Source organism: Podarcis cretensis (genome assembly GCF_951804945.1).
Source record: "Podarcis cretensis genome assembly, chromosome: 9".
NCBI lineage: Eukaryota > Metazoa > Chordata > Lepidosauria > Squamata > Lacertidae > Podarcis > Podarcis cretensis.
In genome coordinates, this window is record NC_137178.1 from 53,160,858 (window position 1) to 53,180,568 (window position 19,711).

The 19,711-nt window shown below is 41.1% G+C and overlaps 2 protein-coding genes across 5 annotated transcripts in view; one reads left to right on the forward strand and one right to left on the reverse strand.

The window, feature by feature from the left end:
• LOC307223765 (uncharacterized protein) overlaps window positions 1-19,711 on the reverse strand; it is a 74,899-nt gene that overhangs the window by 37,176 nt on the left and 18,012 nt on the right. Inside the window, exons 4-6 of one of the 4 annotated variants that reach the window (XR_013842256.1) lie at window positions 9,140-9,221; window positions 4,041-4,205; window positions 983-2,388 (exon numbers count right to left, since the gene is read on the reverse strand). Coding sequence is in view for 3 of the 4 variants with exons in the window: in XM_079990085.1 (XP_079846211.1) it covers window positions 9,145-9,221 (77 nt within the window). In the remaining variant the exon portion in view is untranslated. Of the gene's footprint in view, window positions 1-982; window positions 2,389-3,787; window positions 4,206-8,655; window positions 8,914-9,139; window positions 9,222-19,711 lie in introns of those variants that run through there. The other 3 variants (XM_079990083.1, XM_079990084.1, XM_079990085.1) reach the window with 3 other exon arrangements.
• The window catches only part of TLR3 (toll like receptor 3), a 72,317-nt gene that overhangs the window by 15,714 nt on the left and 36,892 nt on the right, over window positions 1-19,711 (forward strand). The gene's annotated exons all lie outside the window — the stretch shown is intronic.

Here is a 19,711-nt window from a genome sequence, read left to right on the forward strand (position 1 = left end):
TTTAATTTTCCAAGGCTGTGGGGAAACGGAACGGCGACAAACCAACAGTATTGATAACTTCACAATAGAAAGCTTTGTATTTGCATTCTGGAAAATAACTCGACTGAACAGGATTAGCCACAGTGCTGAAGTGATCCGTTTTAAGGAGAGTTAGTATAATCACCCTTAAATGAAAAACAGAGAACAGACTATATTAAGAAGGCTATTTTAAAAACACTAGAGGAAACTGTTAAATAAGGGGAGCTAATCCATTTCAGCAGGTGTTGTACAGAGCATTGCTTAAGCAAAAATAGCCTTGCCTATTACTGTATTGGTTTGAGGCATTGTTGTTGTTTTTAAATGAACAAGCCATCATGAAAGAAAATGAATTTTTTTTAGTTTATTTACTAAAAATTGGGAAGCATGATAAAAATAGAAACAATCGGAAAAATAACATGAAAAAAAATGCTATCTGCCAGCTAGTTAAGAAAACTTTACTGGATCAATCCACTTCCTTCTAACAGATATATTAATTGTAGTTTAAATAAAATATGCTTGTTTTGTTTATCTGACAAATAAATACTATACTGTTTTATCAGCAAAATCCTGTAAGTGGTTTATATAAAATTTGTAATGTGAGAGGGTATATCAATTAACAAACCCAAGCTGCCACACATTGTTAGAAAGGCCATCTTTCATATTTACCTTCTTGTTTCCTGTTGCAAGAATAAAAATGACTTAAATGATCCACATCTTTGTCTTTTTGCTGCTTTCTTGGAGGGTGGGGTTGAGAGGATCTCTCGAAAGACAGGATACACTGCATGCTGGTGGCAGAACATCTCACTATCACCCAACACTGGGAAAATGCAGTCGGAGTTACAGTACCATCCAACATTTGAATGGAAAGCCCTGGAACCTAGCTGTTACAGGACAACTAAAAACCATCTAACGACCTTAAGAAATCACAAAGCCACAGACTCCTTTCAAAACACTTGGCAAGACTTCGTTTATTTCGATAATGATGATGTAGATGCACAAGGGCCAGACTGGACTGCCCCCTTTTTGAAATCTATAAGCTTTTGTAACCTAACAAATGAAAGCATACTGTTGGTCCCTGGTAATACGGAGCAATAAGACCTTTATTCTTTGCTGTTCATTACCTAAAATATGCAGTCATACCCTACAACACACCCATTTGCCTATCTACTTCTTTGTTTTGATAAGCTGAAGGTTGCACTGAATTTTATCATATTTACATGCCGTTGAGTTTATTGTTCATGATATTGAATTACATAATAAAACTATTGAAAACCAAAAAGAAAAAAATCCAAGCAACTTGAATTAATATAAATAAGTGTGCCTTTTTCCTCTTACTGCTCAAAATACAACACAACCCCCTTTTTTGTTGTTTTCAATGTCTCTTACAAGCCTAAGACCTTTCTGAGCTTAGCCCTTCTGCTGACATTTTCTATACAAGCTCTGGCTATATATTTGTCCTTGCTGCTTTGCTACTCCTTCCATTTTCTTTATGCATCCCTTTTAATTCTGAGCTCAGCAGAAAAGTCTTTATTCATCCGAGTTTTTTTAGATGGGGAGCTTGGGGGTCACCAGTTACCACCACACATCTCCTCTTTGGAGTAACTGCATGGTTCCTTCTATTCAGAGTCCTCCGAGTTCTCCTTGGTGCTCTGTGCAGTCTACACTAACTGTTATTGATCCAGTGGTGCAAAAACATTGTCTATTGGAAGGCCCTGCAATCAGCCACAGAGAATCTGGTTATTTTGCTCCTGTGTGGGGTGCTCTTCCCTGTGCTGTCCTCTTGTGTTTCCTTCCTTTTCCTTCAAGAATGCCCATGTCCTTCTAAAAACATTTCCTGTGCTATATCTAGAAATTCTGCATCTCTGCTGATAGATAGGTGTGTGTTAAGCCCTTGTATATTCTCTTCCAGCTGGGATGCCAGCTTGTACTCGCTGCAGGTTTACTTCTATATGTCCCCAGGCAGAAAAACAAACATAACACTGATCTTGCAGGTCACCAGTCTCTCAGTAGACCTGTTGGTTGCTTGCTTGTACAGTAGCTGTTTCTGTTACCTTCCTGGATCCCTGGCAATACTTCCCCAATAAAATTGCATGTAAAACTCTCTGTTTGCTACCCATCTTCACTTGCTCTGTATCTAATGAAATCTCAACATTTTAAATATGCACATGCTGCAGCTGATTGGATCAACCAGAGGCCCACATCAAGTCCCTAGTTTGTCCAGAAAATTTAATAAACAGTACCTCACATTTTAAAATGAAGATGACTTAAGAGGTAAGAAAATGGCTTTAAAGTTTAAAAACAGTGGGGGAATGATAATACTGGCAGCTGCATGTCTCTTTAATTTTTCCTTCTTATTCATGCTAGATGAGCCTCAAGAAAAAAGGAAAGATTTCAACATATGCTAGCAAACACGCGTTCCCCTTCCTAGATGGCTTCATCAACCTAACATGTGTTTACTTCCAAATTATCTTAGCTGGCATAATTTTAATTATTAAACATCTGTTTCTTAATTCCCAACAGTAGTGCCTTTTTATTAAAATGTTACAAAAGAGCTTGCCCATTCCTTTAGTAAGAAGCTTTTAGAACAGCCGGAGCTTACCTAGGAACCACATTCACTGGAAAGCAAATTCAGGCATTGGCTAAAGGTAATGTTATCTGGCAGGCCTTGAGACTTACCAGTAAATGTCAGCAATGTATGTCACATGGCTTGATTGGTAAATAATATATTCCAATATCCCATGAGATAAGTCAAAATTTATTAATTAGGCAAAGCAAAAGTGTAAGATAACGTTAGAATGTCCCTAAAAGTCAGCATTTCATTTATTTTGTCACTGGCTTTCTGAAATGTTAATACATACTAGTATATGTGAACACACAAAAGTGCTTCACATAAGTTTAAAATACACTAAAATTTCACTAAGGGTGCAATTTTATGCACAGCAACTTGGGAGCAAGCCCCACTAAAAAGAGTGGTATTTGAGTAAATACACATTGAATCGATTGTTATGTTACTGCAACCTCAAATGCTTTCGATGCAGCAAGAGAACTGCACTGAATATGCCCTATTTCCAATTTGATTAAGATTGCTATCTTCTGGTTGTTGGTCAGGGGCAAGACTTTCTATTAGTGTATCTGAGCTACAGAAAAAATATTAACTGTTTCTTGTCATGCCAGTGTCTGGTTCTATAAACTCCTAGTATATTTTTGCAGTGTTCTGTGTTTTGGATCTTATTTGACTTGTGCTCTAAGTTCTGATATCTCATCTGGAAAATACTATGGTGTTAAACCTTTGATAGTAATAGATAATAGCTTATGTTGCACAATAAACACATTGAAGCTATCCTGGCCACCCTGAGTGTGTTGGTTTGCTAGTACGTAAAGCTTCTGAATAAGGGACGCAGGTGGCGCTGTGGGTTAAAGCCTCAGCGCCTAGGGCTTGCCGATCGAAAGGTCGGCGGTTCGAATCCCTGCGGCGGGGTGCGCTCCCGCTGCTCGGTCCCAGCACCTGCCAACCTAGCAGTTCGAAAGCACCTCCGGGTGCAAGTAGATAAATAGGGACCGCTTACCAGCGGGAAGGTAAACGGCGTTTCCGTGTGCGACTCTGGCTCTGGCTCTGGCCAGAGCAGCGATGTCACGCTGGCCACGTGACCCGGAAGTGTCTCCGGACAGCGCTGGCCCCTGGCCTCTTAAGTGAGATGGGCGCACAACCCCAGAGTCTGTCAAGACTGGCCCGTACGGGCAGGGGTACCTTTACCTTTACCTTTAAAGCTTCTGAATACCAGTTGAAGAAAAACATCTAGAACAGGCCTGCGCTGTGATTTCTCCCAAGCCAAACGTAGCTTGCCATATATGATGGCCTACCAGTACCTGCATAAATCTCCTATTTTTGTTGTCTGTTTGGAACTATGAAAACAGAGAACTTAACCACTCACCACAGCACAATACGTCACTGTTGGGCTGTAGTTGACTTAATAGATCACAAATTATGAAGGTCTGTCCAAGACAGATCACACCAGACTAACCTATTTTTTATGTCATCATCTGAGAGACAAATTCTTTTCTGCACAAGTGCAAATGAGCTGATCTGTTTGGACCAGATTTGTGCAACTTCAGACTCATCAAGCAAAACACAGGTTACCCCCCTGGTGGCTGACAATCCCCCATTTTTGCAGTCCTAGCTAGGCAGACTGTAAAAAGTCAAGATTTATTGAACACCTAGTTGGCCACAATATATGGTTGATAGGCTGTGGTTGGTTAGATGAATCACAATTTACATGTGCCTGAATTGGTTCTTACCAGGATATTTGTTGCAGTATCACACAAGGTAATGTTTTGTGGTACTGCATAAAAAAGTCATTACTGACATTAGTATAATGTATACAGTAGTACCTCGGGTTACATACGCTTCAGGTTACATACGCTTCAGGTTACGGACTCTGTTAACCCAGAAATAGTGCTTCAGGTTAAGAACTTTGCTTCAGGATGAGAACAGAAATCGTGCAGCGGTGGCGCGGCAGCAGCAGGAGGCCCCATTAGCTAAAGTGGTGCTTCAGGTTAAGAACAGTTTCAGGTTAAGAACGGACCTCCGGAACGAATTAAGTACCTAACCCGAAGTACCACTGTAGCATAGTATTGTTTAGTAATTCATACATATAGTATAATATTATAATGTTTATAAGGAAGTGGTATGCTATATAGTATAGAGGAAAGAGTTGAATTAATCAGATGCTATTGTAGGAGAATGGTTGAATTGCATTGTGTCCAAAGAAATGTAGAGAGCCAGGATGCAGAGGGACAGTGAGAGAAGGTCAGTGGAGGACTATGAAGTTGGAGGCAGTGCAATTTGAGTCTGGGTGATAGAAAATGACTGGAGGTAAGGAAATGGCATGGATCTTAGCAGGTGCATATCTAGCCCTTTCCAATCTGCTCACATACTTAGAACTGGCCACCTTGTTTCCTAAATGAAGAGGAACTGAGTTGTGATGTTTGCAGTCAGACTGAAACACCAGCCAACACTAATGTGTAATTGCAGAACTGCTGGCTTAGCCCTGGCAGACAGACAGTAGCAGCAAAACAGATTGCCTGCCTGATAAAGTCCATATGCTTGAAATACACCATACATTTGGCTTTTGCTCCTTTAGGAAAGCCTTGGGGAAATGTTAGGCCAGTAATCTAAAGCGTCACAGGGCAAGTCAGCTCTTTCTGGGTGCACAAATTCTACTCTACCTGACTTCTGCTGCCTCCAGAGTTAAAGGTGGAATATTTGATCATCTTGTGAAATGTTAGAGAAGCAAGATATGGGAGTTTCCTTAGAAACTAGGTTTAAATTCAGTAGTTTTCTTGGTACTGTGGAGGAGTAAGTTCAGACTACTGTACTTAGAAATCTTCCAGGTTTGTCAGTAGAACTTCAATCCTTTTATACAGTTAGCTGATAAAACTTTAAAGCACACACCCACAAGAGGCCTACACCCAGAGATGCTGCTGGTAAAATGATGGTTTTTAGAAATCTAGTGCCTTCCAACTGTAGCCAGAACTAGGAGTCTTTGGATCCCATATATCGTTGGGGACTGCAGCCACTGTTTGCAGTGCCTCACAGAGCATAGAATTTGTGCATTTTTTCCAAGATGCAATGATCTAGAGTGCTGATGCTTTTATGAAAGAATTCAACACGTCCACAGATACCTCTCAACAGGTACTATGAGCCATGAGAGCTATGCTTCTTGTCAGTGAAGAGTTAGAAGTTTCTAGTTTCTCAGAGGGAGAAAGCATTCCCCAGGGGAGGAGGAGAGCAGTGAATCTAATAGAAGAGAGCAACAGGAACAACAGGGAGGGACAGGATGTTCCCAGGAAAGGCAAGGGTGAAGTTCTAGCTCAGATTCGGAGGAGGGGAGATACAAGCCAGCTCTAGTGAGGAGGTTAGAGAAAAGAGCGGGAAAGCGAAAGGAAGGGCGCGTTCGACATTTTGAGAGTGGCTGGTCACAGGGAAGCAGAGCTCAGAAGGTATCTGAAATAAGTGCCTCTGAGGAACAATATTTAAGAACTGTTTATGCAATAAAAAATTATAAAAGAACAAGAAGCGTTTGTGTGGTGATCTGAAGAGGACAACAACCAGTCCTGACAGCTTCTTATGAACATCTCTATCCCACCCTTCAAGATTTGAGATCAAAGATAAATTTCAATTGTTGTGTCCACAAGCTAAAAGCAGTAGTTCTAAAACAGGAAGCATAGACCACAAACCAAACAGGTGCCATTTAAGTGAGTGTCGTGGGGGGGGGGGGGAGAAAAGGATATTCACCTCATGCCAAAGATAGGCATCAGACAAACCTCTTTGGAGAGAGCATTCCAAAGTTGGGGAACTACCGCTGAAAAGACCCTCTCTCCGATAGCCACCTGACACACCTCCAATAGCAAAGGGACTAGGAGGAGGAAAACTTAATGTATAGTCACTCACATGGCTATCATGGTTACAAGCTGTGAAAGAGATTTAAAGGTCAAAACTAGCTCTTTGAACTGACCCTGGAAATAAACCAGGAGACAGTGCAGCTGTCAAAGTGCTGGTATGATATGGTCAGAGTTAATGACAGTCCCAATTAGTAATCTGCTTTAAACTAAATGGAGTGCCTGAGACATCTTCCAAGGCAGCCCCATATAAAGCACATTACATGAGTCTAGTGAAGTCTCCATGTTCAGAGTAAACCTCTAAGTTCCAGGTGGTGGGAGCAAGCAGTAGGTAAAGACTTCTGTTGACTTGTCTTCCTTGTGGGCATGACACCAGACTGGCCAATCTTAGAAAAGGGAGTCTAGATTAGGTGAACCTAGCAGGACTCCTCATAAATTCTTACAGATTAAGCTCTTAATAAGAAATTACTTTATATAACTATTCTGCAGCTGAGGGTCAAAGTCATTCCTTTTCTACATGAATCTATTTATGTGAATTGGTAACAGACTTGTGTAATTAATACCCTCATTTGGATTCTTGAATATCACGTGTCACAGAGCAAATTAATGCATTACATTCTATACAGGGATGGGGGAGACGAAGACTGCATTTATTGGTGAAATCTACCTAACCCACCCTGTAGTGGGTGGAAATAGGGGTTAGGAATGGGGGGGGGAGGATTTGATTCAGTTCACATTTAAAGGCAGTCCTGCCATATTCACATTTTCTATAACAATATGGCAACCGAATATGTCAACCAATATGCTTAGCCATTCTTTGGAATTTGCACTTCTCTAAATTTGCAAGGCACTTCTGCAGCCAAGGAATGCGTGCAAAAATGCATGTGCTAAGACAGAGTGCTCATAAAACACATTTGAAAACAGCATACAAAAGACATATGTGGGAAAACTGCTTTGTGAAAATGTGTAAATTTGCAAATTTGCATATGAAGGCAGGAATACTAGAAGAAATTTGCACTAAACTGCTGCTGAGTTTTTGTGAACGGAGGTGGAGAACTGAACTTGAGGATGGGGAAATGAGAAATGGAGAGAACCAAAATGGAAAGAAACTCAAAGACGACAGATTCACCTATCCCTAATTCTGGATCAGCATTCTTCTTCTCTGACCCAGAGTCTGAACAACCAGTCTTGAGAGTTTGGTTCAGCAGACCCAGGTCCTGCTCATCTCCTGTCTCTCCAGTACCTTCACACACACACTCAAGTCCTGCTTCTTCTCCCACGGCTGTTTTTCTCCTACTCTGCACCATGTCCCTGCAGCTGAACAAAGAGTTCTGCTGGATCAGACCAAGGGTCCACGCAATGTTTAAGCAATAGCCCTTTCTCCAGCTACTACAGTGGTACCTCAGGTTACAGATGCTTCAGGTTACAGATGCTTCAGGTTACAGACTCCGCTAACCCAGAAATAGTACCTTGGGTTAAGAACTTTGCTTCAGGATAAGAACAGAAATCGCACAGCAGCGGCGTGGCGACAGCGGGAGGCCCCATTAGCTAAAGTGGTACCTCAGGTTAAGAATCGTTTCAGGTTAAGAACAGACTTCCAGAACGAATTAAGTTCTTAACCCGAGCTACTACTGTAGTATTATTCAGAGGTGTAGCTTTTCTGCTTCAAAAGTTATTTTCCTGGTTTAAATAACCTCATTGCATGAATATTGCAAATTGCAAACCATGATTGAGCAAGGTATCCTCTCTCCTTATTCGTCCCCTTTTTTCACCACCACCTCACCCAGGTGCACCTCCTTTTTTGTGATGAAGGGCAGTATAACTATGCAATAATAAGGAAGGTGCAAGCTGGAGTTCCCTCCCACTATCTTCTTAATCCCAGAGCAGATAGAAAAGCAGGGTCAGCAATGAGACCTGGATATTGGAGGAGCAGGACAGGAGAAGCTGTGGTTACATATTCTTCTGCAGCTGCTGAGCTGTTAATGAGACAGGCAGGATTTCTAGGTTGTGACCTGGCAGCCTTAGCTGTGGCAGATGCACTTAGACAAGGACATATGCAAATGAGCAATAGCTGGTGATTTTATTCTTCGTCCTGCATAGAATCTGAGCTGCCTTGCACTTGGAAAGCCAGATCAGAATTAAGTAGGCTCCAGGCCCTTTAGTGACTCACACGCTCATCCTTCCAAGGGCTTCTCTTTCCTCGTCATCTGGTGCCTGTATACTCATTTTCACATATTTGTTTGTGCAAAAATTGTGTAACCTTGGTTTAAGCTGGTAAATGGTCCACATTTGTCTGCCTCAGTAGGTTTTCCCTATACTTTTGTGTTTGCACACAACCCATTTAAAATGAAATCGTCTTAATATGGCTTTGGTACACCTTAGCATTTCTCTAAGGTGACTGTTTTAAGATCTCCCACAGTCGATCAATGTCTCTCTGCTGAAGTTACCAGACTCCCAGTTTCCACAAAAAAAGCAGAGGTGCACAGGTGTATATGCCTGTGGAAGTGTAGAAATACCCATTGGTTTATATCCTATTCCATGAGTGTGCTGCCACCTAGCAACAATTGAACAGATTCAGTCTTACAAACATGTGACTAGAAAATCAGAATACCACCCATGCCAAAGAAAGTAAGAACCCCATTGGGTTCAATAGGAGTTACTCTGAGGTATGGATAAATTTGGGGAGAAGTTAGAGTCAGATTGCATTCAAAGGTGAACCTACCTCATTCACATTTTCTGAAGCAGTGCACAAACGAAAACATTCACTTCTCTGGTTTTTGCAATGCCGTTTTCCAGGATTGAACCTGAATAGATAAATATATGGAAATTCTTTTAATACTGTACACATTTTAAAATCATAGTGATAATTTATTTCCAGTTTTTTTCTACCATGTTTTTAGAGTTAAAATGGGGTGTTTTTTTCTAAAGGTTAAATTGTATTGATTTAATGGGGTTTTTGTGGGGGCGGGTTGCATTTGCTATTGGAGAACATAAGTTGCTCAAAAAGCATCTAACTAGAGTCTTTTAAGTCAAGTCAAGTAAAGTCAAGTCTTTTTATTATGGTCATTTACCAGCGTGTTCTGGGTGGACATTTATCTGTCAGAAATAAATAAATAAATAAATAAACAAACAAACAACAACAACAACAATTTATTGTTATTTATACCCCACCCATCTGGCTGAGTTTCCCCAGCCACTCTGGGTGGCTCCCAATCGAGTGTTAAAAACCATACAGTACAGCATTAAATATTTAAAACTTCAGATGTCTTTTAAAGATAAGATACAGTGGTGCCTCGCAAGACGAAATTAATCCGTTCCACGAGTCTCTTCGTCTTGCGGTTTTTTCGTCTTGCGAAGCACAGCTATTAGCGGCTTAGCGGCTTAGCGGCTATTAGCGGCTTAGCAGCTTTAAGAAAAAGGAAACAAACTCGCAAGAACTCGCAAGATGTTTCGTCTTGCGAAGCAAGCCCATAGGGAAATTCGTCTTGCGAAGCACCTCAAAAAACAGAAAACTCTTTCGTCTAGCGAGTTTTTCGTCTTGTGAGGCATTCGTCTTGCGGGGCACCACTGTAGCTGCTTATCCTTCTGGCCTAGGAGTGTTTTTATTAATAATTATAACCCCATTATCTCTCTCTCTCTCTTTTTCTTTCTCATTATTTTTTTAAATTTTATATTATGCCATCAACATAAAAAGAAACAGTTGTCAACAACCAATGTTGTTGTGGTAACATAAGTCCTGGGTCTTATAAGAAAACTCCACCTTAAAACTAAGTTGAGAACTAGTCCTGAATTAGCAGGCCTATGTACCTTTCTTCTTTCTTCTTCCTCTCCTTTTAGGTGAAGGTTGGCTAAACCAAATAATTGCTGTTCTCTTTACAGATAAGAAATCAAGGTTAACACCAGTTGAAGTGCCTGGTTTGTCACAAGGAGGTGGCAGCCTTCACTTTCAGCAATTCCCTTGATTGATTACAATGATATGATCTGTTCAAAATATTCACTGAGAGCTTAATCTTGCCCTGTGCAATGCTTTCTATTCCACACTTGATAGCGATACCTTTTGTACTGTGGTGATCTAGTCCATTATATTTGAATTGCCTTAATCTGTGGAAATCCAGGTTTAAAAAGCTGGCAGGGTGAGAAGGGATGGAATATGAAAAGCCCAGAAGCCTTGTAAAGTACAGTGGTACCTTGGGTTACAAACACTTTGGGTTACAGCCTCCGTTAACCTGGAAGTAGTATCTTGGGTTAAGAACTTTACCTCAGGATGAGAACAGAAATCGTGCACCGGCGGCAGTGGGGTCCCCCATTAGCTAAAGTGGTACCTCAGGTTAAGAACGGACCTCCAGAACGAATTATGTTCGTAACCCGAGGTACCACTTAAAAAAGTGACTGAGAATGATTATGGACTAACTTTTTTTAAAAAAAGAAACTTTTCTCCTGGGAATTATACCCAAACAGTATAGAAATTTATTTATGTATGCAACTACAGCTGCAAGAATGTTATTTGCCCAAAAATGGAAAGAAAAGGAAGTCCTGAAACGAGATGAACAGATACATAAACATATGGATTATGCAGAAATGGCAAAAATTACCAGAAGAATAAGAAATCAAGATAAAAAACTTTTTATTTTAAAAAAATGGAAATGGTTTATTGAATATTTACAAACAAATTTTAAACAGATAAAGACATTGGCAAGATTACTGTAATAACCTGCAGTTTCAAAAGAATATATAATCAAAATAGATGAATAAACAAATAAGTTAATTTACACAGGAAATGATAAAATTTAAGGAACCATAGAAAGGGGAGGAAGGAATTTGAGGTTTGACATGTTTTCACTATTGTTAAACTATTAAAATGTATATAAATGAAAACTATAAATAAAATTATTAAAAAAAATGGTCATAGCCATCGATTATTACTTTTTAAACCATTAGAACATTGTTATGCATATACTTATGAGGTAGTATTGAGTGATTGTGACTACCTTGTGGGAGCAAATTTTGTAGTTCGCTATACACTGTGTGGGGAAATCCCTTATTGTCTGCCCTAAATCTTCCAACATTATGAGTCACTGGATATCACTGAGTTTTGCTTTGTGTGTGAGAGAGACAAACTTCTGTCTGCTTTCACCACATAATTTTATACACCATTATAACATCCCTTCTTGCTCACCTTTTCTGTAAACAAAAAATCTCCAGATGTTGCCATTTTCCTCACAAGAGAATTGCTTTGATAATTTAGGTCGTCCTTTTCTCAACATTTCCCACCTTTGCAGTATCTTTTTGTGGTAGGATGATGAGGGCCACACTCACAGCATACATTTACAGCACACTGATGCCACTTTAAACAGTCATGGCTTCCCCCAAAGAATTATGGGAATAATATTTTGTTTGAAGGTAGTTTGGAGGCCCCTTTCGCCCTTTCAGAACTACAATTTCCAGAGTTCCCTGTGAAGAGAATCATTCTGAAAACAGCAGCATCTGTGAGGGGAAAAGGGGCCCTGAACAAACCACATTTACCAGAATTCTCTGGGGGATGTTTGAAGTGGTATTATGATGCTTTAAATGTGTGCTGTGAATGTGGTCTACAGCTGTGCACAATATTCGAAGTGTGGTCACACCTTAGATATTATTGATGTTATATATTATTGTTGATGTTGTTACCTCACATCCTGACATGGGTACTATATTCACCGAGCTACTGTATCCTTACTGGATGAAGTAGCTGTGTTTACATAACTTTTTCTATGTCAAAAAAAATTCTGTGTTCATTTTTTCTGCTTGTATTTATTTCTCTTCTGTTTTTCTCCATCTCCTCTTCGTACATCCTCCCCCCCATTCCCTATTGATTTTCCACTGTAACATACTTTCATCTTTTTTCCTTCTCGGTGCCCAACGCTGGTCTTTCTTTCATACTCTGTCTTTTCTGTCATTGTGTCTCTGGTGGTTGTAAATTATTAGTTGCATTTTTTTTCAACTTCAGTTGCCATACGTAGTCCCAAAGGCCTAATCTTTCTCTGACATTTCCTATCATCATTTTTCTTTGTATGCATATTTGGGCATATACAGTCCAGAAATATGTACAGCTAAGCCATTCACTTCAGTAGACTTATTCACAATTACTCTTGTGTTTGCCCTCACACTTGCAGGCTGTGTTCAGTTTTCATTTGCTGTACCCGTTTTTTCCCATTATGCCACACTGGAACTCACTGCTGTCTCTTTCTCTCTGCTTCCTTTTGCACCCAGCGCGTGCACACACACACACACACAGTATATTCACTTGCAAGGAGTGATATATCCAGCTTCAAGAGGTCCGCAACCTAATTTTAGTGCCAATTCTTAGTTCTGGAACAGGTGAAATAATAATGAGAAAGCACCTTTGATGTGTATATGAGGATACTGCATTTCCTCATTGGCATTGCTGAATTGGCATTCCTCATTGACATCTGGGACTGTAGGAAGAGCTTTCAAGATCTCACTTCTAAAAATTAACTATTAATTTTTAATCCACCCCCATTGTTCAGCCTGGACACTGAGATCCAGCGCCGAGGGCCTTCTGACGGTTCCCTCAATGCGAGAAGTAAGGTTACAGGGAACCAGACAGAGGGCCTTCTCGGTAGTGGCACCCACCCTGTGGAACACCCTCCCTTCAGATGTGAAGGAAATAAGTAGCTATCCTATCTTTAAAAGACATCTGAAGGCAGCCCTGTTCAAGGAAGTTTTTAATATTTAACGCTGTATTGTTTTTAATACTTGATTGGGAGCCGCCCAGAGCGGCTGGGGAAACTCAGCCAGATGGGCGGGGTATAAATAATAAATTATTATTATTATTATTATTATTATTATTATTATTATTATATATTACCGCTAAACATTTTGAATATACACATGCTTTAAAAACAACGTGGAATGCTCTCCAGCAATTACATGTGTTAAATTCTCCACAAATTTGCCCACTTCTGAGCAAACACTCTTGACTGATCACAAGCCAGCAAATGGCTGCTATTGTTTTCTTTTGCATGCTTCTGGTAACTGGTCCTCAATATTAAATAGGCAAATCGTGTACTTTTTCCTTGTTGTCTTTGCCCACTTGGGCAATGAGTCATGAAGCTTTTATTCAGTTGAATCTGCTCTGCATTTTATAATTTTGAAGGGAAACTGTTTCTCGTGTTTATCCTTTGATAGGCATTCTGATGACTGTAAAGCAAAACATTTCGCATGGTAGTACAAAGATGCTTTTATGTATCTGTAAACCTTTGCACTGTGTTTCATGCATATACACATATTGACTCAAACTGCTTTGGGATGCTGCTGTGCATTCTGGCAGGGAAAAAATGTGTAGCTCTGCACTAGATCCATCAAACATCTGCTTTTTCTTCTTGCCTCCCATCTCCACAGTGCACATTCCTGTTCTGTTTATCCCATAGGTCTTTGGAGTCTCAGTTCTCATCCTAACCACTATGCACATGCACAATAACTTAAGCATAGTTATGGGTGGGCAGACTTTAGATTTGTATAATAAATAATAATAATAATAATAATAATAATAATAATAATAATAATAATAATAATTTATTTGTATGCCACCCACCTGGTTGGAATCCCCCAGCCATTCTGGGTGGCTTCCAGAATATACAAAACATTCAACACTTGTGTTTTACTAGAACCTCAAAATCTCCAACCAGAGCCAGGTACAAAAGACACAAAGAGCTAAAGTTCTGCATATAGTAAGTTCCTTCTGTCAGGGATCAGAATCCTCTTCAGGTGATGAAGCAGAAGACTTCAAAACAGAAGGACATGAAGGGCTCACTTCAGAAGCAGGGTTAGCCAAAGACATTTCAGCACCTGAGGTGAGCTACAAAATGGTGCCTTCACCAGGAAAGAAGGGGTGAGTGAAGATCAACATCAAGAACAATGGGGGAATCAAGCTGCATCCATCAGCCAAACAGGGAAGCTGCTTTTGGTGATTCATCCCTCACCCTGCAGGACTCCATGGACTCAGTTACATTGGTAAAGAAACAGCGTTTTGAACGTGCTATAAACATGCAACACCAGATGGCGCCAGAGAGCAGGGATTTTTAAAACATGATTTTCCATACAGATTTTTTTCTTTTGTTATAACAATCTAATTTCTGACTTATTTATAGCATTTCCTCCCCCCCCCCTGTGTTTAGATCCACCACTTGTCTCCCAAATCTATGCTGGATGGTTCCCCAACCCCCTGGTGCAAATTTAATGGGAGTGTGTGAGGCTGCAGTGAAGAGAGGGGAATCGCTGAAAACAGCTGAGCATCACCACTAGACACAACCCAAGGGAAACAACAGAGTAAGGGAGGAAAATGGAGGATTGTGCAATGATTTCAGGTGCATATAATGCAGTTTCATAGGGGATTGTGGCAAAAAGAAATAAAAACCCTCATAGAAAGAATGATGACTCTTTTTTTAACTCTAACCTTTCCTTGGTGAGTGATGTTGATGTGCTTGACTGCTTACTGCACAGCTGTTCATTTCAAAAGATTCCATGTGTTAACTGGATTGGTATGGATTTTATGTTATATTATTTTTGCTAGATCGCAAAACTGTCTTGAAGACTTGGCTTAGGGCAGAATGAGAGAGTGATATGTTAAATTAAAATAAACACATTTTCAGGGATGTGGAAGTTTGGTTTGGTCCCCATATACCTTAATGACTCTCCCCGTATCCTACTCTGAACTCTGTGTACTATAGCCAAGAGCAGCTTCTGAATATTATCCTGAGTGTGGCAGACGGACTGGGCACTCAAAAAGCATTCCGGGTGCCTGCTTACCCCTGAAATTATGTAAGATATTTTTATTTGGCTGCATAGTCAGAGACTGGGGACAGATGTGTTTATTTTAGTCTATTTCTCATATACGCTGTTTTTAGAACTTGTTTCAGAATTTGACTTAAATGCCTTGGTGGTTTCAGCTGATCTATGGAATGAATTTGCTAAACCCTTTTACCTAATAATAGATTCTCTGCTGTTTCATGCAGCCCTCCATTAGTTGCCTATGTAATGTTCTAGTGTGGGGATACTGGTTAGACAGGCTATGTTGGGGTGGTGCAAATATGACTGGATCTCCTGGGTGGGATGAACTGCTTCTCCCCAGCTCCCAGCCAACCTCGCAAGTCCACAGGCTAAAAGGCAGCCTGTCTCCTTTATGTTCCAAACCACAAGGGCTTGAGTGAGACAGGTGCAGAGAAGGTGGGCCTTATATGGCCAAGTGCATAGAGGGAGCCTGTCACTGGCATGAAGATGGGACTCAAAGTGTAAGACTCCATGGAACCACAGAGCAAAGTGTACAGCTGAGTGTAAGGAGATACCCCAGCTTCATCCTTAGAGAGCTGTCCCTGTCAGAGCCTCTAGCTCATTAACGACGTGTTAATCACCGTTCAGCAGCAGAGATTCAAAAAATGAATCATCGCTGCTTATCTTTTAAACCCAGGATATTAACGTCCAGCAACTTTCTGATCATTCCTTGGGGTGAATTTTGACAACTCTATTTCTGCTGTTTTAGTGCAGATGTTGCAAATGCTTGAGTGTGGCAGGGCTGGGAATGGGGCGAGAAGGCAAGGGAATAAGAAAGTGTGGGTGGCAGGCTAAACCAAAGCATTCCATGTTTGTACTGTCTAACTAGCTAACAGATGGATTGCAGAGTATGCTTTTGTGGACCAGAGACTACTTTGACAGATGGGCCCCATGACCAGGAAAGCTTATGCTACAATATATTGCTTTAGGCTGCAATCCTATGCATACTTCCCTGGGAATGAGTCCCATCAAAGTCAACAGGGCTGACACCTGGGTATACATGACTGCATTGTTAGTTTTTCAACTGCCACAAGACTGTTTTTTTACCTGCATGGCTAACCCACTAGAACACTACTAGCAAATAGACATATTTTAGTTACTGAAATCAATCTGATCCAGTTTCCACCCAGTGCTTTCCTTTACATTGTCAAGAGTAAAAGAAGATGATACTGGCAAGTGGGGAGGACGGGAAATTTCTCTATCAATTATCATTTGTGGGTAGCATTCTGTGTCTGCAGTAATTTCCACTTACAAAGTACAGAAAGAGCATGGGGGCTGCAGTTCATGGTAGGGATGGTGCACCGTAGCCATTCATTTTAGTGAAGCTTGCACAGGAGAAGTCCCCAGTGGATTGTGCCCTTTGTGTTTTTACAGGTTTATCATGTGTTGCATAATACAAGTGCTCTAGTGATCCTGGCTAAAAAGAAAGAGTGTCCTGAAATAGACCTGTATCACTTTCAGACTGACCTTTTCATGCCACAGTTAAGAGCTCTCTCGCTAAGCTACCTCTCTGATCAAATCTCACTGGGCAACAGTTTTGCTGTTCTAATCTTTCTATGGTTGTTTAATATACAGTGTGTTACACACACACACACACACACAGAGAGAGAGAGAGAGAGAGAGAGAGAGAGAGAGAGAGAGAGAGAGAGAAACAGACTGGCAATCTTAGATACCTTGACTTGGGACTAGGTCATCTTGTTTTTACTGGGACTCTTTAGAATTGTAGTTGTACTAAAAAGTTTATAAACTCTATTGCTGTTGCAGCAGACATTTCTGTGAGAATTGCTATGCCCCAAAAGTTAATCAACCACAATCCTTTCCCGTTATTTATGTGCTGACAATATAGTGGTAACTGTTTTGATTGTACACCCCATTAGGCTCTGCCCCCTAAACTTATGCATGAGCACTGGACTTTATAAAAAGACCTCCTCACTATTGTTACTATGTTCAATTATACAGGTGGGGGAACTGTTTGTGTGTTGGAGAACCCTGCTTTTCCAGAGTTCTTGAAAGCATGGAGGAGAACTCTCCATGTGTACAGTTGGACATGCAGGGATCATACATGTGCATGAATCAGGGATGGACCATATCTCCAATACAGAGTACTATATGTTAATATAGTGGATAACATACAGAGGGGGGCATCATCCTTTTTGGCCCACTGGTATATTTCAAATTTTGAGAGAGTGCTGTGGGTGCACAAACTTCCTTATGCTTACCATGGGAAATTGGCTAAGTCCTGCTGGGCCTAACTATGTAGATCACACAATTGATTTTACACAGATACACACATGTTCTGGACCCAGCAGTCAGACTCCTCTGCTAGAGTTAATAAGTCAGGAGGGACAGGTGTCAAGAGGGCATGTGGATAGATCTGTTGCCACCAGCACCTTGTTAATGTCAGCTGAATGTATAAGCTGGAACTGATCCCATAATGCATCATTGATTCTGGCACTAGCTACTTCAGTCCGAGCTGCAGCCACTGCAGAATCAAGATCAGTCCGAAGCTGAGTGCCTTTATCTTCAAAGCCAGTTGATCGTATTGGCCCTCAAATGCTCCAGAGGCCCCTCCCCCACAGTGGGAGCAGGGCCAGTTCAAGACATTTTGGCGCCTGAGGCAAACCACAAAATGGCGCCCCACCCTCCCCGCCAGGGAAGGGGTGAGTGAAGATCTACATCAGGAACTGGGGGTGGGGGAGTAAATATATTTATTGGGCTTTGCTGCCTCTGTAGATCCTGCTGTCCGACGTGGTCACCTTACTTTGCTTCAGGGGTAGGATGGCACTGGTAGGAATGGGTAACCTCCAGAGCAGGCATAGGCAGACTCGGCCCTCCAGATGTTTTAGGTCTACAACTCCCAACATCCCTAGCTAACAGGACCAGTGGTCAGGGATGATGGGAGTTGTAGTCCCAAAACATCTGGAGGACCGAGTTTGCCTATGCCTGGTTGAGAGCGTCCAGAATAATTCTGCCAGCTTATCACAAGAGAAAGCAACGCAAGCTGCAAAATGGGACTTCCTTGTAGCTCCTGCTGCCACATGCTTTGCTTGATTATGAGCACTAACCAATGTTTGGTCAACTTCAATGTGAGAGTTACACCATTTTTGCTCGTTTTCAGCTTGCTTCAGATGCTTGCCAGAATACCAAGGAGCCACTCAGGCTCTCCAACTCTGGAGAGGACTCTTGGGAGTGACCATGTTAACAACCTTTCTCATCTTTCAATTCAATCCTCAGCTTTTGCCCACGGACAGAATCCTCAGCTTTTGCCCACGGAAAATCCCCCAGAGCAGTCAAGAACACCTCATTTTCCATCACTTTCCAAAGGTAGGCCACCCCAATGGGCCCACCAGGAATTGCTGCTTCCAGTGCAAGTTTCAACAGGTCCAATGAATGCACACCACTACCACCTTTAGTCTATTCCTCATATCACTTGGGGTAAATACTACAAAGGGTGCACCCTGTCCAGTGTGTTGAACTGATGACTAATTGAGAGAAAGCCATTTGTGGAAGCCATGGAGTTTTGAGGCAGCCCAGTAACAGCCTCTGCATAAATATTTAAGTCACCTAGGACTTCCCCACAGTAACCCAACAATCTAGGGTTATCTAATTGGAAATCATACTCAGAGTTTCAGTAGGCCTTCTCTGAGTATGGCTGATATTGGGTCTCGTCCACTGTGATTAGGTAGCTTTCAAAATATTTCCTACTGCTCTTGTTGGTGCTGACCTTTAAAGCCCTAAACGGCCTCAGCCAAGTACCTGAAGGAATGTCTCCACCCCCATCATTCTGCCCGGACACTGAGGTCCAGCTCCGAGGGCCTTCTAGCAGTTCCCTCACTGCGAGAAGTGAGGTTACATGGAACCAGGCAGAGGGCTTTCTCACTGGTAGCACTCGCCCTGTGGAACACCCTGCCATCAGATGTCAAGGAAATAAACAACTATCTGACATTTAGAAGACATTTGAAGGCAGCCCTGTTTAGGGAAGTTTTTAATGTTTAATGTTTTATTTTGTTTTTAATCTGTTGGGAGCCGCCTAGAGTAGCTGGGGAAACCCAGCCAAATGGGTGTGGTGTAAATAATAAATTATTATTATTATAATAAGGGACTCAGCTATATAGCTGCAAATCAAACATTTCAAGTGTGTTGTAAAGCGTAATATACAAATGTGGCACTAGATAGTGAAAGTGAGCTATGGAAAATTCAATGTATTTTTCAAAACACTTTTAAAAAAAGCATTTTCACAGTGGTTTTTTTATGTGTATGTAGATTCCACCAAGATGTCAGGGCATTGAGATAACATCTAAACAGGGTATTTGACGGCATTGTCCACCACCTGACAATATTTGACAGGTTTAATTTTGTTTACTTTTAAAAAAAAGTATAATAGTAATAATTTTATTGGGTTTTTGTTACTTTTCCATTTCCTTTCTAATAGACCAACCTGCAATTGTTTTGAAGGCTAAATGGC